At 42.8% G+C, this 17545-nt stretch overlaps 8 protein-coding genes across 8 annotated transcripts; 4 read left to right on the top strand and 4 right to left on the bottom strand.

Annotated features, from left to right (window-relative positions):
* Positions 1–1365: 1365 nt before the first annotated feature.
* EAE97_008250 (uncharacterized protein) lies at positions 1366–2112 on the bottom strand (the record flags this gene model as incomplete). Its single annotated transcript, XM_038878764.1, has 1 exon — positions 1366–2112. The coding sequence occupies one exon, from the start codon at positions 2110–2112 to the stop codon at positions 1366–1368; it is 747 nt and encodes a 248-aa protein (XP_038730444.1).
* A 530-nt stretch (positions 2113–2642) lies between these two features.
* Positions 2643–3109, top strand: EAE97_008249 (uncharacterized protein; the record flags this gene model as incomplete). The annotated part of the gene is made up of 3 exons (XM_038878763.1): positions 2643–2669; positions 2720–2881; positions 2957–3109. 3 exons carry the CDS (start codon positions 2643–2645, stop codon positions 3107–3109), a joined length of 342 nt encoding a protein of 113 aa, XP_038730443.1.
* Positions 3110–3212: 103 nt separating this feature from the next.
* On the bottom strand, positions 3213–4765 carry EAE97_008248 (uncharacterized protein; the record flags this gene model as incomplete). Its single annotated transcript, XM_038878762.1, has 2 exons — positions 3213–4489; positions 4700–4765. The coding sequence occupies 2 exons, from the start codon at positions 4763–4765 to the stop codon at positions 3521–3523; spliced, it is 1035 nt and encodes a 344-aa protein (XP_038730442.1). The 3' UTR covers positions 3213–3520.
* Positions 4766–6341: 1576 nt separating this feature from the next.
* EAE97_008247 (uncharacterized protein) lies at positions 6342–6874 on the top strand (the record flags this gene model as incomplete). Its single annotated transcript, XM_038878761.1, has 2 exons — positions 6342–6488; positions 6554–6874. The coding sequence occupies 2 exons, from the start codon at positions 6342–6344 to the stop codon at positions 6872–6874; spliced, it is 468 nt and encodes a 155-aa protein (XP_038730441.1).
* Positions 6875–8400: 1526 nt separating this feature from the next.
* Positions 8401–9937, top strand: EAE97_008246 (uncharacterized protein; the record flags this gene model as incomplete). Its single annotated transcript, XM_038878760.1, has 3 exons — positions 8401–8449; positions 8503–9554; positions 9611–9937. The coding sequence occupies 3 exons, from the start codon at positions 8401–8403 to the stop codon at positions 9935–9937; spliced, it is 1428 nt and encodes a 475-aa protein (XP_038730440.1).
* Positions 9938–10439: 502 nt separating this feature from the next.
* On the bottom strand, positions 10440–12736 carry EAE97_008245 (uncharacterized protein; the record flags this gene model as incomplete). The annotated part of the gene is made up of 7 exons (XM_038878759.1): positions 10440–10657; positions 10726–11250; positions 11306–11571; positions 11623–12108; positions 12168–12368; positions 12423–12529; positions 12581–12736. 7 exons carry the CDS (start codon positions 12734–12736, stop codon positions 10440–10442), a joined length of 1959 nt encoding a protein of 652 aa, XP_038730439.1.
* A 736-nt stretch (positions 12737–13472) lies between these two features.
* EAE97_008244 (uncharacterized protein) lies at positions 13473–14600 on the top strand (the record flags this gene model as incomplete). Its single annotated transcript, XM_038878758.1, has 2 exons — positions 13473–13955; positions 14004–14600. The coding sequence occupies 2 exons, from the start codon at positions 13473–13475 to the stop codon at positions 14598–14600; spliced, it is 1080 nt and encodes a 359-aa protein (XP_038730438.1).
* A 1415-nt stretch (positions 14601–16015) lies between these two features.
* On the bottom strand, positions 16016–17117 carry EAE97_008243 (uncharacterized protein; the record flags this gene model as incomplete). The annotated part of the gene is made up of 4 exons (XM_038878757.1): positions 16016–16393; positions 16450–16618; positions 16671–16764; positions 16811–17117. The coding sequence occupies 4 exons, from the start codon at positions 17115–17117 to the stop codon at positions 16016–16018; spliced, it is 948 nt and encodes a 315-aa protein (XP_038730437.1).
* Between the last annotated feature and the right edge of the window lie 428 nt (positions 17118–17545).

The following is a 17545-nucleotide window of genomic DNA, read 5'->3' as shown; positions in this document are numbered from 1 at the left end:
CTTCTACAGAGGGCCTCCAACCTAATCTATTCCTCACGAATGGAATACTATGGCGGCGAAGGGGAGTTTGGTTCTTGGTTTTTTGATAATCTGATTTCAAATTTCTTTTGTATGTCTTTGGCATGCATTTGAACTTTGAAGATTGGACAACTTTTATGAATTTTTCGTAGTGATCGGAAACTTCAGCTTGTTTTCAGAATTTCCTAGGAAATATGTACAGGGAGTTTCTTTATTACAATTGACTTTTTGGATAAGATCGAGGCGATTGTTTGGAGTTACATGTACTTTTAGGTGCAATAAATGGAATCGTTAATTCCAAGTATTCGAGTTCTCCCGTGAATTCCAGGAGTACGATCAATGATATACAGGACTGCCCCCTCCCTACGTCCCCCCGTGAAGAAAAATGAAAATCTTAGAGCCTGGAAACTCATAAGAGGCTGCCCTGATACTGACAACGCGGATGAAAATCCCAAAGTAATTCACTTCGAACACTTAGAGAAACCACCTCGAAGGACCTGGATAGTCAAGGTCTTTTATCTTGGTGTAATCTTGGCAATAATTTATCCTCTCTCTCTTTGGGTTTTGTCTGTATCCAAAATTCACAGTCGATGGCATGAACGCTCCTATGAAATTCACTTTCTTGGAACACGAACCCGTCTATCAAATTGACAAATATTGATTCAATGATGTACTGCCTAGCAGTCTATATGTATGGACTCTGAATTGACAGCACTACTCGGCATGGCTACACTTCGGATTGCGAAATTATGGAATCGACGAGACATGCTGTACGGGAAATTACAGCGATCATCTAAACGCGTAGGGAAGGCTTTGCCCACCATTAAGCACGTTGTTCTAGGATTGTTGCCCAGAGCTGTACTCATACGCATACGATGGTAAGCTCGCCACTCCAGTATGGTACGCAGAGGATGTGGACGTTTTGGACGATCACGAACCAAATCCGAGTTACAGAAGGATCAAGAAATCGATAATCAATTAAATGCTTATATTTAAGATGCGATTTTGTGCAAAGATAGAAGCAGCCCCACGTGGCGACGTGGAAATAACTTGATACTACTTGCGTTTTTTTGTGCGATAAAAAAAGATCGTAACCCTGATATATTGAATTCGAATCAAGCCGACGTATACTGACGTTGAAACCTTGAATATATACTAGCGATTGCCTGTACATGGTTGAGAATGAAGTTATGTTGTTCCCGACTTGGGGTTTTTAACGCGACGTCTGTTTGCAGAAAAACATTGATGAAAAAAATCCTTCAGATTCAGAAAAGATCATTATGAATTTGTCGGAAAAATTGAAACGCAGAACTTATGTGTGTGATCTTATGTGATTGAGATTCTTGATCAATCTCCACAGCACTCCAAGTTCAAAAACTGCATTCCGTCGTCTGAATGAATGTCAGATAGACTGGTCGGGCGAAGACCAAAAAACGTGATGTTGGTATCTGGATTGCCCATGTCGCTAATTTGATCCCAGGGACTATCCAGATCGAACACCAGTTCAGGGTCCGTGGATATACTCCAGCCGTCCGTCATCTCATTGCTCTGGGTCATTTCCACCGACTGCTGCGCGATGACTTTCATCCTGTACTCTCCCAAAGTCCCACCTGTCTCTTTCTTGAATACCCTACAAAAGTGACTTTCGGTCAATCCTACTTCCTTTGCCATTTTCTTAATCGTCCATTTCTGGCCACCATTGGCCAGCTCGCTCTCGATCAATTCCATTGCTTGGTCAACCATCCTTCTCCCTCTTCCCATTTCACTTAGGTCGTTAGCCTTGGATCTGATGTTTAGGTTCATAGAAGCGGTATTCTTTGGCTCCAAATCCCCATCTACTCCGTTCTTGATCCTCGTCTCATCAATATCAGGCCGACATCTCTTGCAAGCTCGAAAGCCATCTTTCTCCGCTTCTTCCGCAGTCTCGTGGAAAATGATATTCGCACGACGTGCGAGACGCGATGGACAAGTGGGACGACAATATATTTTGGTCGTGATCACGCTATAGATGAATGAAGAATGCGCCAGAGGATCGCGAGATAGTAGTGCTTGGTAGCGTCGAGTTGAAGTAGGGAAGAGATGTTTGTTTGACATCCGAACTAGCCTATCACCCACGGTGGGATTTTTCGACTAAATACATTGCTCTTAATTGGACTGATTAGAATTGGATACGTGGTAATATATCCTCAAAATGAGGTGTCGTTGACCTGATTTATGACTCAGCAATCATTGTGATAGAAGTGACCAATGAGAGCCTTCCATAGACCTCCACTCGTTGCCAAGACCATCCAGATATATCTGCCTATTTTTCTTTCTTGCTAGAATTGAACGTTCGTCTTCGAGAAATCTCCATGATCCAGAGACATTATAGCAAATAAGTTTGGTTCGTCGCAAAAGCGTAAGGGGAACAGAATAAGCCTTTGGATAATCTAAGCTATTAAGAAAGTCTTGATTCACATTCTCACAAGCTACAACCGATGCATAGAGATCAGAATTCAAATTCCTGGAAACCACAAGGAGAATTAAGAAGTCAAAAATTTGTCAACCTGAAGTCCGGACTTCCTAAATTCGTCTGTGTGGCAATGTCGCAAACAAGCTCTCTGTCTGATTCAAGTAATCTCAACATGACAAGTATCACAGATTTCCAAAGGGTGTGTTTCTGCTAATCTTATTCATCATCTTTCTAACTCTACCTCCACAGAAAGTCTACACTCTTCTCCTCCAGATTCCTGCAGGAAAAGTCTCCTCTTACGCCTCTCTTGCCAAAGCTCTCTCAACTGCACCTCGAGCAGTTGGGGGGGCTTTGAGACGAAATCCTTATGCTCCGCAGGTTCCGTGTCATCGAATTATCTGTGCTGATGGGGTAAGGAAATTTGATCAGTCCATTAACCTTGTGACCATACATTCTTCTTGGTGCTAATGAATTGCTCAACAATAGGCAATCGGGGGGTTCAAGGGCGAAGCGCAGAATGCCCCGTCAGGCGTTAATCAAAATGAAAAGTTGGGATTGTTGAAGAGTGAGGGAGTTGAGTTTGATGAGAATGGTCAATTAAAGGATGAAGACAGGTGGTGGGACGATTTCCGTGTTTGAGCGTCACCGTAGTATGCGTACAATAATCTTCAAAACAAGCAAAGGGAACAAAGAAGTACTTGAGAGCTAAATGCCATATTTATCATAATTCGAAGTTTTTGACTCATTCGTTTTGAAAACTCTAATCTTAACTTCCACGTCTCTCTTGTCATCTCGGTAAGAATGATACAGGGAGCATCTCACGGACACGAGAGCAAGGTGAACTCATGAGTATCTAGGAAATCTGTTATTTGGGGACGACCCATCCAAAGTGACATATATGACGACAACATTTGTTCTGATGGTAGAAAACATTTGCCTCTGAATGAGAACGATCGTATCGCATGAGAGATATGCACCACCCACGTAACTTTCAGCGCGGATAATATCGCAACATGACATACGTACTGAGGCGGAACATTGATTGTTCATTCAAAGCTCATCTGCCACCCCGGAAAGAATCTGCTCAAAGATACCTACTCCCGCTCTTCCTAATGCAGTCCCCACCCCCACTATCGACGCACCGACTTGACGCATCCTGCTAAACCCCGCGCTATCTTTTACACCTCCAACACCAATTATCTCTATACTCTTCATGTGCTCTAAGGGTGATGCATCTAGCATTCTTCGGATTGTTTTGACATTTCCTAATGCGATGGGATGTAATGCATCACCAGCCATTCCACCAATACCTTCGCCATTTGAAGAACCCAGTGCAGGGTTGCCCAGGTCATCCATTATCAAGCACGACCCGAGAGTGTTCGTTGTGGTAATAAATGATATGGCATTGTCTCCAGAGGGTAAGGCTCCTGATTCTAGCGCTGAAACCAAGTTCTTAAATTGCTCAGAATACGTGTACGGCGGAGTTTTGATGCCTACATGAATTCTGTCGACTGTTCCTGTTTTCAAACGTTTTATGACTTTGATGTACGAGGCCATTGCTTCCCCATCATATGCAGGAGGTGGTTTTCCTACAATGTTAGGGCACGAAAGATTGATTTCCATCATAAGATTCAAATTGGCTTTCCCATGTTGTCGCAAAATATGCTCATAGCATTCACCAATCTCTTCAGCTGAGCCTGTTACGGAAATGATCCATGGTTTTGAAGTAAGCTGCTGAAGGCTTTTATCTTGCGCAAGCTCGAGAAGAATTTTCAGGTATGAGTCTAAAGATATAGGAGAATAACCGAGTGTGTTTAGACTATTCGTTTCACCTGGAATGACATTACTTCGGCCCTCAGAAATTGAGGCGCTGGTAGAATTGGACTTTGGATCAAAGAAAGTATATTGGTGTAGTTGTGGGTTGTGTGGAAAAGGATTTAAAAGCGAAGTTCTAACCGTAACCGCACCGGTGTAAGGGCAGCTGTAAAGGGCGAGGAGGTCGAATTTACTTGTTGCCCACTAGCGATGACAATGAGTTCCTAACATTCCATAGTCCTTTTATGAGATTGGCACTTCCACTTGCAAAGTACATCCAACTTATGTCTTCTTAGGAAGAGGCACAAAAGCGTTATCAGTAGCACCGTTGGCGTAGTGCAATTCAAGACAGAACGGAAGTCTTCCAACTTTCTTTTACAGAAATGGAACGCAGTGGTAAGGAGGTAGACTTACGGGATTGGCTGAGTTTATCAGAGGAGGCGAGATTCTCAAGGCAGTTGTGGTTCGTTTGCTGGCCATGATTATCTTGATGACTTTTTGGCTGTGATGATAGCATCGTTAGAGTTTAATTTACATATCGCTTAGTAATCAATGTCGGGGCAAGTAATTTCTAACTCCGGCTGAAATAGCTTCACTGATTAAACCCCATGTTTCGAAATGATCTCTCATCTATCTCAATGATGTTTGATGATACGCATTTGTCTTTTCTTCGAGTCCCTCTGAAATTCGAGTTTCATTTGATAGGCCCTTCTTCAGTTGCTCCCCTTCTTCTTTTAGAAAAGTTGATCCGTCTCATTGTGTTTCCCTTTCATCCCTACTCTAGCTCAGAAGCAACTACATCATCACTATGCTGAGTTGTATATAAGCACATCCAATTCCTAGCTCGAAGGAACCATCTCAAATTTTATCGATCTCGATTTGACTGGCTGCAATATTTTATCCGCGAAGGCTGTGAGCGTTATGACTGATGCAACAATACCCCTCATTGATATTCGTTGACAAGAATGCCATAGCCTGCGCCGAAATGCTTCGCTATGCTATGTTTGGTAATGCGAATTCCTTCTTGCGAAGTTCCAGAGCACATACCGGCACAGCACAGGAAACTCAACTCCTCGAAGCGCGCTCAATCCTCTACGATCTCGAGCACACATGCAATTCCAACCAGAATTTATGGTGGATATTGAATACTGGTGTTGAAACCATTGGCGTCTTTCAATGGAGATAATAATTGAATCGACATTTGGCTAAGAATAGGTCGTCGCTCGGAGACCCTAATAATCCACTATTTAGGAGCCTATCTAAAGAAAAGCAACAAGAAGGTTGCAAGCGGACCTCCCAAAGAACCCAATTCAGCTGTCGCATTCTCGCGATTAGTCGCCCAACGTGCTGAGAACCGACAGAGTGAGAACGGGAACTAGTCAGGATGTACAGCAGAAGCTACAAACCTAGAAAATCGCTCTGATCTCACAGTGCTAGGCATGAACATTTTATGTTGTTATGATCCGCAAAAACCTCTACCGGCCAAGGAGATGGAAGCAAAATTTACTCAAAGCATTCACGTAGGTGCCTCCAAGAAGTTCTGCAATTTTGGAAAAGAACAAAGTGGTTACGGTGACATCATAGATGTTGAAAGGGACAAGAAGCGTGTGCGCCTTCCCATTAAAAAGTAATGGAAATACCCAGGGTCCTGATGCTATGGTAGGCGTATGAAAATCCTCCTAATCTTGAGAGCATTTTGTCATTTCATGTACGACCCATCCTGATCATATGCCGTTTATCAAGCGATAGTACTGCGTCTTATACCCTATATGTAATTCAGTCATGAGTTGACACATTTCCCCTGCATTTTGAGTTGACTGCCTTCTCAGGAACTTTGCACATTAACATGTGGAAATGCTATCAAATCGCCCTGATTATGCTTGCTAACTTACTGAAATCTTTCCCGCTGCAATGAAGCACTGACACGTACCATTCTGTCACAACCTTATGCAGCATTACGGGTCATGACAAGCATTCTAGATTGCAGACAAGAGTGGGCCATGCCCACAATGGGAGTATGAATACCCCAAAGCGATCCTTTCCCCAGACTTGAAGTATGGATCAATTAATACCAGACCACTACGCAACTCTTGGAATTTCACACAATGCTGTTGCGCAAGATATAAAGAATGCTTTCTTCGCTTTGGCTAAAACCTACCACCCTGATAAAAATAATGGTGGGCCAACGAAGGAGTTTATAAAGGTTGACTATTTTTCGTCTAACAATAGGGAAACCAAAAAGAGATTTTAGTGCTGATTTATCGAAAGGTCAGAACTGCGTACGAAGTGTTATCTGATAAAGAACAGCGAAGTCTTTACGATCGTCAGTATAAGAAAGTAATAAGTAACGCGGGATCTCAAACATCGAAGGCATCGGGTAACTATACTTACGAGGGGAAGCGAGAAAGACGCTATTCCTATAGGAAGGGATCAAGCGAAAGTGTTTCCGCAAAGAATGCGGAAGCAAAAGAGGCAGAATATAAAAGAAAGGTGGAGGAAGATAATGCCAGGAGAGCAAGCGAATCATTGCATTCTCTCATGAAAGAGTTGGAGCGAATTTCTGGGCGTTTCGAAAGAAAGGAATACTGATTCGGAAGCCTACATTAAGACGGCTATTGGATAAAATGATGGAGGGCAGAAGATCTGGAAAAGCTCATGACACCATGAGAGCCATACAATCTTCGAGGTCACTGGGTGGAATAGGTCGACTGCGGATGAAACACGACAAATTGTCAGAAAATCGAATTTCGAGACGCAGCAGATCTCTGAAAGCATAGTCTATTTGTTTCCATGGAAGAAAACCCAGTCAATATTCGAACCTCTCATTTAACTTGGGTTCAATGACCTGCACTTCGCGTCTCTCAGAATGCGGCATTGAATCTTTCGCGTTAAAAGAGAGTCTTGACGAACTTAGTGGAGCCACGGCAAACAGAATGCTTAAAACAGATTGGATAGCTATAGCCCAATAGCGGATAGGGAAGTTATAATATGATATTGGAAAAGGGAACTCGGATTGCGTTCAAGACATTGGGCGTGAAATTTTGTGAAAGCAGCCGTGTGTTTGGGATCTCCAGTGAGATACGTCATTGAAGGGTGTATTCTTTTTGCTTTTTCGGTTTATGCGTCCATAGTTATGTTCTATTATTCTTGCTCTGCGTTGGCGCACAATCTCGAAGCACCATATTGGCCATGTCTTTCATCGATGTATTCCGATTTCCCACTCAACCAATTTTCTCTATACTTTTGAATCTCGATACTTCGGTTTTTTTTTGTAGCTATTGATTTCTAATTCCATAGAAAACTTCGCCCCGCTGAAAACTCAAGTCTATTTGTCCGGACACTGGGCTCAAAATCCGTACACAAGGGTGTTATTAGAATCGGACTTCCCCATCACAAAGCTCCGACATATCAGCCCCATTTACAAAGTACAGTCTTCTGTACTAAATTTCACACTGATACTCAGTATGACGTCCCAGCCTTACCGGTATATTTCACAATTACTTGGCACACGCATGGACGCGCAATCAATATTTTCTTACCCATCCATATCGTTGCGATTGTTCACACAAAACACCACATGAGCCTGATAAATACCAAATTCACTTGGCTGAATCGACTGACTCTGCAACTCAAACTTCCATCAAGAGCATTGACCGTCCGGGATCTCTATGAAAAGAATGGATTGGGAATCTGGCATGCAAAAATCACGCACGTCCTGTAGATCTATCGGTTTATCAGAGGATGTCTGAGATTACCGCTTTTTAAGAACACATCAAAGTTTTGATTGCACGTCTATGGTGCTAAATCTATGTGTAAAACTGTAATTGCACTACCAATACGAAGGCGCGGGAAGGTAAGCTTAGATGCGGGATCTGTTTCAACTGCAATTGTTTATTCCAATTGATTTTGGTTGGTCGAGCTTGCATATGGAGTCAAGCTGCGGACGCCATTTCGTAAGCAGTTTGTAGGAATACCTTTTATTATGATTTTGCTTCTTCGGCGTCCTCAAACATATTCAATATTAAAACCTCGGTGCCCCCCATATTGAATAATGAACCTTCCTTTGATCTGGTGTTGATATTGATACTGTGATAAAATATTTTTGAATATTCAACATGAAAGTCACTAATCTTGTCTCGTCCCTAGCCTCGATCATAAGCATCGGTATGTACCACTCAAAGCCTGACTGGATTAGAGATTGCTGACCCACATCGTAGTCCCCACTGCTTATTCTCTCGCAACATATTCCGCTACTTCTGGTGGTCCCTCTTACTCTGTTGGGATCTCCTCAAGTAATTCAAACAATGTCTACTTTCAACTCACGGCACCAACATCATATCAATGGGTTGCTCTTGGCATCGGTTCCCAAATGTCCGGAAGTACCATCTTCGTTATGTATGCTGATGGTACCGGCAATGTGACACTATCCCCTCGAAAAGGAACCGGGCAAGTCGAACCAAAGTATGATAGTAGCATAAGCGTTGAATTACTTTCTGGGAGTGGCATTGTGGATGGAAACATGGTCGCCAATGTCCTCTGCACAAGTTGTAGTTCTAAACTATCATCCACAACATCCACATCATCAAATTGGATTGCCGCATGGAATTCCGGTTCTGCTCTTGATACTACCGATACTTCGACATCGATTAAGCAACATTCAGGGTCAAACCATAAATCATTCACTTTCGATCTGTCGCAAGCTCAGTTGGAATCTGATACCAATCCTTTCACTTCAACTTCTGCAGCTACAACTTCTTCTAGTGGCAACTCCACGGATTCGTCAAGTTCTTCGAGCTCTTCTAGCTCCAGTGGACTTTCTCCCGTCCAATCATACGATATGGCACATGGAATTATCATGGGAATAACCGTGGTCTTACTATTCCCCCTCGGCGCCCTTTCCATGCGTGTTTTTGGCCGACCATGGCTCCACGCCATTCTTCAAATCCTGTCCTTTTCCTTCTTGATTGTAGGTCTAGGCTTGGGAATCAAGCTTGCAGGATTAAAATATGGCTCAATTGGCGAATCGACAACACTTGCAAAACGCATTGTTATTGATGAAATCACAAAGAGACAGTTTGGAAATTTTGGAAGTAGCACGTTTACGGGTACACCTCCTTGGGCTACTGCTACGAGCACTTATACGGGGGGATTCGGCCGTCCCACTTCGACCTCGGATTCTGGGTCTGGATCTAGTTCTGATTCTGGATCGTCCAGTTCTGGGACCGCAGCCGTCACAGGCGCGGCTGTGACTCCATCTTTGGGAAAGATTGTAAGTTTCTTCATTTCACTTTAACTTTCGAAACGTTCCCGGCTCACGATTTATAGATATCCAATACAACTCACATGATCTTCGGTATCATATTAGTAATTTTATTTTTCATCCAACCATTTCTCGGACTCATCCATCACTGGAGATACATGCGAGCTCAGCAGCGAGGAATTTTTGGACATATACATTTATGGTACGGTAGGATATTAATTGTCCTCGCTGTCATCAATGGTGGTTTGGGATTGCAGTTGGCTGCCAATACACGGAATGGAGAAGTAGCTTATGCAATTGTCGCTGCGTTTATGGGAGCGTCGTATATTGGCGTTGTGATTCTCACTTCGATGAGAAAGAAGAGGTTGAATAGAAATGGGTCAAAATTCTAGGCGTGGACTTTACGTGGTAAAAAATTGAGGATTCGGTTTGGAGCGGGGTTAATGAGCATCGTACGACAAATGAAAGAATGATTTTATGCATGTATAGGGATTATGATTATATTTGTTTGAATTTTTGAATGTGTGACTACCAATAAAATGACAATAACGGAGCGATTCCTCGACTCGTACTTCGCAATTTCTTCTGCCCGTGATTTTCATGGATATGGGTATAAAGTCCGGACAAATAATAGTTGAAGTTTTTGGAGATTACTCACTCCATGATGGCCACTTCCATCCAGTCACTCCTTATCTTCCCATAAAGTAGATGATGAACCTCCAACCATCAAACTCCCCGGCCTCCCCATACACTCATCTCGTCCCATACACGAAGCCGGAACCAGCTCCTACAGCTTTCCAGTCGACTCGAAAGCTGACACCTGCAACTTCATCGGGGTAAAGCGTCCAAAGGTCATTTTTGTATAAATGCGCCATTGCTGGGCAGCGAGCTCACTCATGTCCAAGTGGCAAGTAGATTCTCATCGAAATTCCAATCCAAAGAATTTAGCAAATCGAAATCCGCAATCATAGGTGGAAAATTCATCGCTTCTTCTAACGATCCGGGCTGGAAATAGGTTGCAGTGGCGCCTTGATCTTGCATAACATCACCGTTCATATTGTTGTATGAGGTTTGAGAAGCATTTATAGGGCCGTTACAATTGGCATCTGAAACTATTTGGAAGTTAAAATCGAAGAAATTGGAACGAGGAAAGTGGAGAGGTAGGGTTGGGGAAACTTGCTAGTTTTTACAGTCGCGGGAGGGTTAATTGTTTTTCTCCAACGTAGAAAGCAATCATGAACATGACTTATAGACATTCTAGATTGAATTTTAATATCTATAGGGGAAAAATCCTCGCGTTTTCGGTTCAAATCTCCTGACCCTGCACTCCTCCACATTCTGGCGAGTGCTTCAGCGATGCGATCCGAGAAGTCATTTGTAGCTAAACTCGTGGATCTCAATGCCAAGATCGCGGCATTGAAGAGCGATCTCCCTTGTGTGCTATCGAATTGCATGGCATATGTACTGTTTAAAATCTTTAAGAGGACACATGATGCGCATATCAAATTCTTGAGAATGTAATACGAGCAGTAAGGAAGTATTGCTTCGGAATGAAGATCGTAGTCGAGAAGTGCTTGAATAAATCTTGTAGCAGAATTATATGCAGAAGAAAGGACAGTTAAGTGGTTTGGTGAAAATTCGGGGACATAAAATGCAAAGGTGTGCAAATGGAGTCGAGCAGCAAGCAAGTATAATTTATTAAGTGCTAGAATTGTGAGTCGTGAGGATAAGAAACAATTGTTGCCAAAGAAGGTACTTACATGAGAACGTAACACTCTCGGACTCTAACTGTTGATATTGATGTTCGAGCATGTTAGTCATTGATATTTGTTCATCGATATTGGATAAGACTCCTGTCACTTCGGAGCTATTTCCATATAATGTTTTCGAGACTTTCTGACAAAACTTCTCAATCTTCAATCGTTGTTTGATACCTGGTGGAAGGATTTCAGAATCTTGTTCAAGGCCATCTCCAAGTCCCCAATCATAAATGGTTATTGTAGGTTGGCCATTCGCAGTCGAAACACTGGATGTTATGTTAGTTTTTCCATCCGTGATGATGGGATTAGACTCAAACCTTTGAGAGACAATATTACATAAAGCCCACGTTAGTTTCCTATCACTCAATTCAGCTTCTGAGACATCTCTTGTCTGCTTAAGAAAATCTTGTGCATGGCGCGGTCGATGCATTCCAGTTTGGAGAGAAATTTGCATCATAATTCCACTCAACATCCAGGTCGGATCTAATTCACTCAGTCCCATAGTAGCTGAAGCTTTATCATTTCTACTCTTGGTAAAGCCTCGTATTAAAGGTACAGGCCAAGTACATAACAATGCCAGAGCTTTTATGGATGATGCTCTCTGAGGCATATCAGATATGGAGTTCCACAAAAATTTCATATATGCTTTTGACAAGTTGAGTACCAAGGTAGGATCTTGGGGGTAACGTCTAGCTGATACAAGAACGATCCCCCATCCAAGTACTGGGTCTTGGGCAAAAGTCTGATCACAAGTTTGAGTTGGATCCAGAATGGGACATATGTGATGATATCGCGAAAAGTACCTGCATGGAAAAGATGAGCTTGAATTACGGGGCATTTACAACATGAAGAGAGACTCAACTGATCGAACAGAAAAGAAAGTTGTTCACCGGTTACTAGAATATCATCAATCCTTTGATCTTTTGGTTTCGAGTCTGTAGAAGACGATGCGTTGTTTTCCTTTCCAAAATTATCAGGAGAATTTGCTACAGCAAGTAGTGCTGCTTGCTTTGCGACCAATTCTTTTAGCTCCTCTATTTCCTTCTGCATTTCCGCATGTTTGCTGCATACTTATCAGTACTATATCGCTCAAATGTGAGTTATGATATTGACATACTGTCTCTTTGCCACTCTCTTGAAATCAGAGTCTAATTTGCATTCGATGCCAAGGCGTGTACATCTACAACAAGGCTTAAATGGGTCCTTTTCAACATTACAACCAAGCTGGGGGTACGAGTCAGTAGAATAGATACACCGGATGTCGCGGTCACTTACTTTCTGTTGCCTGCATTCATTACATGACTTTATAGAGTTTGGTATCTTGTGTGGCCGCTCCATTTGGTCACGAGATCTTTTTCCAATGCTCGTGTGAGATATCGTATCATCGGAATGAGGATGATCTCCGTCATCTCTGGTACTATTAGGGGTCATGTTTCATCGGTCCTTTGGTTCCTCCTATTATGTAAATCGTCCGACGTCTTACAAGGAATTGAGCAGATTGCATTCTGATGTTGAACATTGAGAAACGTCAAATGAAAAGTCAAGTGAATGTAGCTTGAAGAACGATTGTGGCGCAAATATTTATATTAGTCATAATTTAGTTTGTGGCTGAAGGTTTAATGAGCTTAGTTGACGAATTACAGGGCTTGACTCTATAACAAGCACTGAACTCCGCTAGTCCACTATTAGCCCCCCTGTTGTGGGGGAGTGTCTGGAACATACATTTCATTGACTAGCCGATATATCATGGAACCAAATACTTGATCAAGCTGACAGCATTAATGATGCATTGCAAGAATCGAAAGGCTGGGCAAGGTTTCTGTGTTTGTGAATACTACTATGAGTACAATAAGCACCTGTTCTTTTACTTGGGTATATTAGTAGCATGCCAAGTCTTGTTTCAAAAGCGATGATAGCGATTTCTTGGAATAAGCTTATCGATTCTCTTCACAAGAAATTGATTTTGAAGCGAGGCCAAATTGGGGGTTTCTTCAGTCTTCGAATGCTGGTAGTAAGAAATGGACTCGGAGCTATCTCCGATAAGGAAGGTATGACTATCATCTAGAGACGACGATCTTCGTCACACTTGCTGATAACTTCTCCCCTGCCCACACAAAACTTCTTTAACATTGTCTTCGTATCATACCTAGGTCAACAAGCTTACAATATGGTGATCCAAAGTGTCCTAGTCACTGGTGGTCTTGGTTTCGTTGGCTCGGCCATTGTCGATGCACTACACAAAAAGTACCCTTCTAGTTCAATCAAAATCTTGGACGTTAGTGAAGATACCTTCGAATGGAAAACTAAGTCGAAATACACACCAAACATCAGTTTTGTGGCATGCGATATTCTAGATACGAAAAAGCTAAGAGGTATCCTTCACCACACCAAGCCAGATGTCGTTATTCACACGGCCGGAGTAGTTCCTCCATTGGGCGAAAGATACCATCGCAGGATAGAGAAGCAAATCCTAAATGTTAATGTCGAGGGAACTCGCAATGTCTTGAATGCCACGAGAAATGCTGGGGTAGGTGTATTCATATATACAAGTAGCTGTTGCTCTGTGGTTGATGATTGGGCGCATCCGTATCCAAATATTGATGAACGATGGCCGACGGCGATAAGGTCATCGATCTATGGCGAGTCAGAGGTAGTAAAATCTCGAGATGAGAAGTCAATCTACTAATCCGAATGAAAGGCAAAGGCAGAGAAAATTGTTCTAGCAGCGAATTCCGCCACACTCTCAACATGCATCCTTCGACCGTCAGTCATCATGGGTCCGGGTGACAAACAGCTTATTCCACCTATACACGCCTGTATAGCAAAAGGAGAGACCTCATTTATTATTGGATCGGCCGATAATCTCTGGGATATAACCTACGTTACAAATGTCGCGGATGCTCATGTGCTTGCGGCTGAAAATCTCCACTCGAACACACCAACCGCTGCTGGTGAGATCTTTTTCATACAAAACAACACGCCAATCACCTTCCGAGATTTTAGCATAGCTGTATGGAAAGAGTTCGGACATATCCCATCTTATGAAGTAACGATACCGCAAGGTTTGGCTTGGGTAGCCGGCATTTTGGCAGAAGCTGCCTCGTGGTTAAGTGGGTCGGAAGAACCTACTTTGAGTAGAGGCAGTGTGAATGATGCTTGTGCTACTAGATATGCGAGTGGCGAAAAGTCGAAACGAATCCTTGGGTACGAGGCAAAGGTAGGTTTGGAGGAAGGTATTCGCTTGAGTTGTGAGGCGTATAAGAAGAGACTTGCGAACCAAGAGAAAGAGGAATGACGCATAGTAACTGTTGATTGCAGCTCATCGTTAAGCTTAGAGACATCGTGGAGAGGAGCAGTGGCATGAAATTTAGGTATGTAGATATGAATGGCAATGTTTGTTGAATCTAGGCATTGATACAAGTACAATATCTTGAGCTCCGGCAATACGTCAAGATATTCCACTGCACTTGACAAGCTGATGATCTCGTGCTCAGCTCCAGCTATCGGTTCATGACCTCTATAAATCAATCTAATACTATAGTCTTTCATTTTGCCCTCTGTATGTCTTATATTGTTATATGCAGCATAGAGTATCGTCGTGCGGCTTTTGCATCTTCGGGTCAAGTCAAACAATTTTTATACGTCTCACATGCCAATTTAATGAAGAAGCTTATAAATTCAACCTTCCTTTCAATGCATCGCACTTCTTACTGCAGGGTCTGCGAAGCAAATTGTTGCAGCCAGCCAGCATTCAGATTGTGCTTTGCGTAAATGCAGATTGTTGATATGGACTGCACCCAGAAGCACTTTACGAACACTCTTAGTTATGTTCACAAATCTGTGCTTTGAAGTACTGATTGAAGCCAACAACTATTCGAGTAAGTATCATATCTTTTGGGCCGCCCTCAGCGAATACTATAACATTCTGCGAGCGACATTGTTAACGATTACGAATACGGTGCATACACTGTGGGTTTAGGGATATCCACGGCAATCTGACCCTGGAGTGAGCTCCACAAAACAAGCTCAGAAACCAAACCTTCTCTCAACGTCGCGAAAGATAATTAATGGAGATGTTTTATCCTTCATATTGTATTCTCGGGTTCTCCACAGTATGAATCTCAACGGAGATAAATAGGAAGTCAAAATTCTAGCTTCGAGACCACGGTTATTGAGCTGACGAATGTGTTCACCACGAGCGAAGTATTCGCACATTCTCAAGTATAACCTGATGACAAGTCTAGCTTTTATGATTGGCATCGAGGATCAGAAATAGCCCGTGGAAGCTATTGAGTTCCAAGTGGCATCTTGCTTTCTAAGCGTGGCCAATACCTGTCTTGGGTCTCGAATATCGTTTGGGATCAAGAATTAAACCACGGAGCTCCATAACTTCTAACATACAGTGGAAATTTGTTTACCTCACAAGAGAAAGAGATGGTAACGAATCGATACAAAGAGACCAGTGCTGGAAAGATCAGGCAATTGATTGAAGCAAAGGGAGATTTCACTAAATGACATGGCCAATTCACAATGTTGAAGACCCCTCAAAATCGGTGTAATTTGATTACTTGCAAGTCATCGCCAGTAAGGCCATTTCTCGACACTCAAGAAAAGACTAACAGCATTCACAACAGTATTTACAAGAACCTATGTACAGAGCCATGCAAGCCACCCAAATCCCCATAATTAATCGCCAATCCCCATTGTCAACTACTGCCAAACCTGAACATAATTGATCAGCCAATAAGCATTAGTGAATGCACTTGGATTCTGCGCAACATAAGCCTGACAAGTCGAAGCCGCACCAGCACAAGAGCCTGAAGACCAAACAGATCCTGCCCACGTTCCGCAGAAAGTGGTATCAAAGACGAGATTCTGATTTGCAAAAGACTTGTCAAAATTACAACCACTACCACTGAAAGTCGCCAAGGGAGTTCCCCAAGAGCTGACATCGATATCTTTGGCAGTGATGTCAGCTGGAATGGAACCTCGAGGCCAGAACCAGACGTAAATGCCAGTGGAAGCCCACTGCATCGCATACACACCACCACCAATTGCATTGAAGCCGGTGCCATAATTCTGGGTGTTCTGATATCTGTGATTAGTACATCCAAAACTTCGTGATTCAATGTTTGCTAACTTACCGATGTAGCAACGCCGCATCCAGTACCAGCGTTTTCTTGATTACAATTTGAAGTTATAGTGGTTGTTCCACTCTGTGAATTTGCGTTGCTGACTGTACAGCCAGCGGCGGTGTGAAGTGTTATCGTATTAGTTGTGCCAAGGTTAACTCCCTCAATGATATCAATTTCCCTGGATATTCTTTAGCAATCTCATTGCCAGTTTGGACATACTGAAGACTAACCCACTATTTGGCCAATTTGGACCAAACATCCAAAATGCAGGCCATATACCACAAACGCCACCCGGCATGTGCTCGATGTCTGCTATGAAGACGCCTTATCTGGTCAGCTTTCTCTCTGTCTATGTGGAGCGTCTTCATACCTTCACCCCATGCTTGGTTGCTGGTCAATCGTACACTTTCTCGTCCTCCACTTGGGTTAAGTGTCGTATGATCTACTCCCAAGTATACCTGATTATTTGCTGTGGATACTAGACCAGCTTCTTCAGCAGCAGCGAGTGGTTCATATACCACATATCCCGCTGTTGGATCGGCTGCGGTGAAGAATGTGAAGTCATTGAAGAAATTAGCTGCGTTGTATGTGGCTGCGAGATAATACTGGGCATTTGAAGTAGTAAGTATCGAAAGGAAGTAAATTCCAAGTGACAAGGTGGATTTTGAGTTCATCATGATGACTCCGAGATAGAAAAAGCTATATACAGGAAGTAAGAAGAATAATGACCAGCCGTATCCTCCGAACTTCCATATCTATGGTTTTTATACATTTGCTCTGCCTCCTTTGACCTTCCCCATGCTCAAATCAGTAACGCGACAAAACCAAATGATAGCAACGATACACTCACTCATTTGCTTGAATCCAGATTCCATGAGATGAGGTTACAAGGGAAATCGACACCAGCACCAAGCATTCGGTCCTTCTTGCGCGGCTCTTCAGCATGCCACTATCATTAAAATTCACATGACAATTCTTTGCTCATCGGAGATGAAACTCAAATCACTTGTACAAGAAAGATAGTCAACGCCTACGCGTCCAAATTGCCTGATGTTACATTCTGTATCTTGTGAAGCATATTTCCAGGCTTCACATGCATGAAAAA

Source organism: Botrytis byssoidea, assembly GCF_014898295.1.
Source record: "Botrytis byssoidea strain MUCL 94 chromosome Unknown BBYS_017, whole genome shotgun sequence".
Taxonomy (NCBI): Eukaryota; Fungi; Ascomycota; class Leotiomycetes; order Helotiales; family Sclerotiniaceae; genus Botrytis; species Botrytis byssoidea.
The sequence above is the reverse complement of the archived record's forward strand: the minus strand, read 5'-3'. Positions and strand labels throughout refer to the sequence as shown.